The sequence below is a fragment of the Apium graveolens genome, chromosome 6, assembly GCF_009905375.1.
Source record: "Apium graveolens cultivar Ventura chromosome 6, ASM990537v1, whole genome shotgun sequence".
Lineage (NCBI taxonomy): Eukaryota > Viridiplantae > Streptophyta > Magnoliopsida > Apiales > Apiaceae > Apium > Apium graveolens.
Window position 1 is genome coordinate 26558769 of NC_133652.1, and position 3399 is coordinate 26562167.

Genomic DNA, 3399 nt, shown 5'->3' on the forward strand with positions numbered 1-3399 from the left:
ATGCCGTCCAGGAAGAGTCTGGAGGAGAAAATGGAGGATAGTTTTGCAAGAATCGGATTGGAAGAAGAGGAGGATGGGGGAATCATATATGAAGAATCCAGTGAGAGTCTGTCGGAGATCGATGTACGATGGTGCTTGGTTGGGAGATTTCTTACGGAATCATCTATAGATTTTCAAGCCATGCAACATAAAATGGCGTCGTTATGGCGACCGGGAAGGGGCATGTATATCAAGGAGATTGAACCAAATAGATATTTATTTCAATTCTATCATGAGGTCGATATTAAGCGGGTTATAGATGGAAGTCCATGGACCTTTGACAGATTTCAGTTATTGTTTGAGAGACTAAAAGAAGGTGACAATCCTAGAGCAGTGGCGATGAATAAGATTAATCTCTGGGTTCAGTTGCACGGCATGGATCCTGGTTTTATGTCTCTGCGAGTGGTAAAAGATGTGGGCAATTACATAGGTACATTTATCGAGTCTGACACAAATAAATTCGTTGGAGTGTGGAGGGATTTCCTAAGAGTCAGAGTTACGATTAACATTGAAAAACCTTTAAAGAGACGTATGAAGCTGAGTAAGTCTGAAAATCAATGGTGTTGGGCAAACTTCAAGTACGAAAGAGTTCCTACGTTTTATTTTATTTGTGGCTTAATTGGACACAGTGAAAAGTTTTGCGCCAGAATATTTGATACCCCAATAGAGATGATTGAGAAACCATATGGGAGTTGGATGCGAGCATAACCAAAGAGGGGAAATCAGACGATTGGTGCTAAATGGCTCAGAAGGGCAGTTCATTTCCGGTGGTCGATACGGTTGTAGGAGGAGATGCTACGGGGAGAGGCGGAGGAGTCGTAACCGTTAAGGAAAGAGAACACAATCCCATGATTTTAGGGGATGCAGTTGGCACATTGAAAGTGGCGGAGTGTTAGTTGGGAGAGTGATTGTAGGAAACATAAAAGATAAGGTTGTTGAAGGTGCTAAAAGTCAGGAAATAATATCCACAAAGATAGTCGAGCGGGAAAAAGAAGCAACATAAATTGAAAATATTGGGCTTAGTGTTTCGGACCCAAAGAGAAGGCGCACAGAAGAATATAATAATGTTGGGCCAGATGAAAGAGATAGCCCATTGGATGTCATAATACTAGAGACTCAAACGGATCCAAAAAACGTAATATTAGCGGGCTCTGTAACGGAGACCCGCCTCTCATTATGAGTTCGTTGAGTTGGAACTGCCAAGGGTTGGGCCTCCCTTGGAATATTCGGTTCCTTGCTGACCTAGTACGTCAAGAAAGGCCAGATTTTATATTTCTGTGTGAAACATTAAGTCGTAAGGGTAAGTTGGAGTTTATTCAAAATAAGCTAGGTTTTGAAGGCCTTTTCGTTGTGGACCCTCAAGGGCGTAGTGGGGGCTTAGAGATGTTGTGGAAGGAACAAGACTAGGCAACAGTTCGAAGCTTTTCGCAAAACCATATCGACGTGAATGTTAAGGTGGATGGAATGGGTAGCTGGCGTCTAACGGGCATTTATGGGGAGCCAAATAGAAACAACCGTTGGAAGACCTGGGACTTGCTTCGTACTTTAGCTCGAGACTCTAATCTTCCATGGTGCTTGGTAGGAGATTTCAATAATGTAGTAAGTCAGAGAGATAAGAAAAGAGGGGACCCTTATCCAACAATGCTCGTTGATGGTTTTAATAAAGCGTTAGCTGATGCAGGGTTAGTTGACATGGATATTGTGGGACATCAGTACACTTGGGAACGTAGCCGAGGCAAACCAGAATGGACAGAAGTTCGACTTGATCGTGCTGTAGTTACAGAAAATTGGCTGGAGGATTTCCCGTTGGCAAAATTGTATAACCTTGAGGGCTCTACTTCTGATCACAGCCCCATTATTCTCATGCCAAAAAAATCTGAGAGGATACAAATAAGGGAGAAATTTAAATTCGAGAATGCATGGTTAGTTGATCCAATGTGTACCCAGCTAGTAAAGGAGAGCTGGGAGGATGCTGCTGATTCTGATATTCAGCAAAAGCTGAGGAAATGCGGAGAAGTTTTGAAAGAATGGGGGAAGGAGGTTACGAGTAACTTTGGTGATAAGATAAAGAAGTACAAGGATGATTTGAAACGATATAGAGGGGGAAGCGACGCAGAATCTTTACAGCGATATGATGAAGCTAAATATATGTTGCATAAAGTATTGGATCAACGGGAAATTTTTTGGAGACAACGATCCAAATAGTTGTGGCTTCATGATGGTGACAAGAATAGTTGATTCTTTCATAACTCGGCAACTAATAGAAGAAGGTCGAATCAGATTCATAGGCTCAAAAGTGCAGAGGGGGAGTGAAGGGACTGGGATAGTGGATTACAAGAAGTCATCATAGGTTACTATAGAGGCCGTTTTACGGCTTCTGATGTTGAATGGGAGCCAGTGATTGAAAGCATTGATCAGGTCATACCAGAGAGCAAAATGAGTTTTTGTTGTCTGAAATTACAGAGGCAGAGGTGAAACAAGCTTTGTTTCATATGCATCCCGACAAGTCGTCGGGACCGGACGGAATGACGCCAGCTTTTTATCAAAAATATTGGTCTATAGTGGGAAAGGATGTGGTTGCGGTGGTGAGAAGATTTTTCTAGAATGGACAGGTTCCTCATGTTAGGGATTCGAGCATAAAAACGCAACGGAAAAATAAATTTTTCGAATCCCTACCGCAGGATCTATGTATAATGAACGGATAATTACAGAGAATAGATGTTTTATCTTAAGAAGTTTTACGTTAATGGAAAGATGGAGGTCTTGAATGATCACAATGAAAGGAATATGTCCTAAGTCCAATCATGTATTAGAATTTAGGAATAACTTTTATGTAATCTGTTTTGATTTCATTGATATTAATAAAGACTTGTTTTGTTTTTATTACGGGCTTTATCTATTTAAGTGTTTAAATAAGATATACCATAGTTTAGAGTAAAGCTTTTTATGGATTATGACGAGATCATAATAGTGAGACCTAAAAAGATGATAACTCTAAACTTAAATAGTTCCTGGTCATAGGATTACTAACTGGTAATTAATAATCCGCAAAGATCGGTACATACTATGCTTGCTTCATTTTGAGGGATGTCTGTTCTCATAGACATTTGTGTGGTGACACTATAGCTAGTATGTAGGTGCTTATTATGGAATAAGTTCACTGAACATGACTCGCCCAGCTGAACAACTGATGGAGTTCACTCACGTGTCAGCAGTTGTTCACTTAGTGATAGTTGTACAAGTATCCTTAGACTTGAGGTCATCATAGTCATCTTGTGTACACTGAACTATGCTTTGGTTTAGTTCTTAGTCTCCAGGGACAATTATTAGGGCTCTTCTGGGTATAGGAATTTGTACACG

The 3399-nt window shown here is 40.7% G+C and overlaps 2 protein-coding genes across 2 annotated transcripts; both read left to right on the top strand.

Annotated features, from left to right (window-relative positions):
- On the top strand, positions 1 to 747 carry LOC141664820 (uncharacterized). Its single transcript, XM_074470774.1, has one exon. It carries the CDS (start codon positions 1 to 3, stop codon positions 745 to 747), a length of 747 nt encoding a protein of 248 aa, XP_074326875.1.
- A 756-nt stretch (positions 748 to 1503) lies between these two features.
- Positions 1504 to 2244, top strand: LOC141664821 (uncharacterized). Its single transcript, XM_074470775.1, has one exon. The coding sequence runs from the start codon at positions 1504 to 1506 to the stop codon at positions 2242 to 2244; it is 741 nt and encodes a 246-aa protein (XP_074326876.1).
- Positions 2245 to 3399: the final 1155 nt, after the last annotated feature.

Excerpts from the sequence above, each read along its gene's own strand:
- LOC141664820 (XM_074470774.1), top strand. The coding sequence starts at position 1 with ATGCCGTCCAGGAAGAGTCTGGAGGAGAAAATGGAGGATAGTTTTGCA.
- LOC141664821 (XM_074470775.1), top strand. The coding sequence starts at position 1,504 with ATGGGTAGCTGGCGTCTAACGGGCATTTATGGGGAGCCAAATAGAAAC.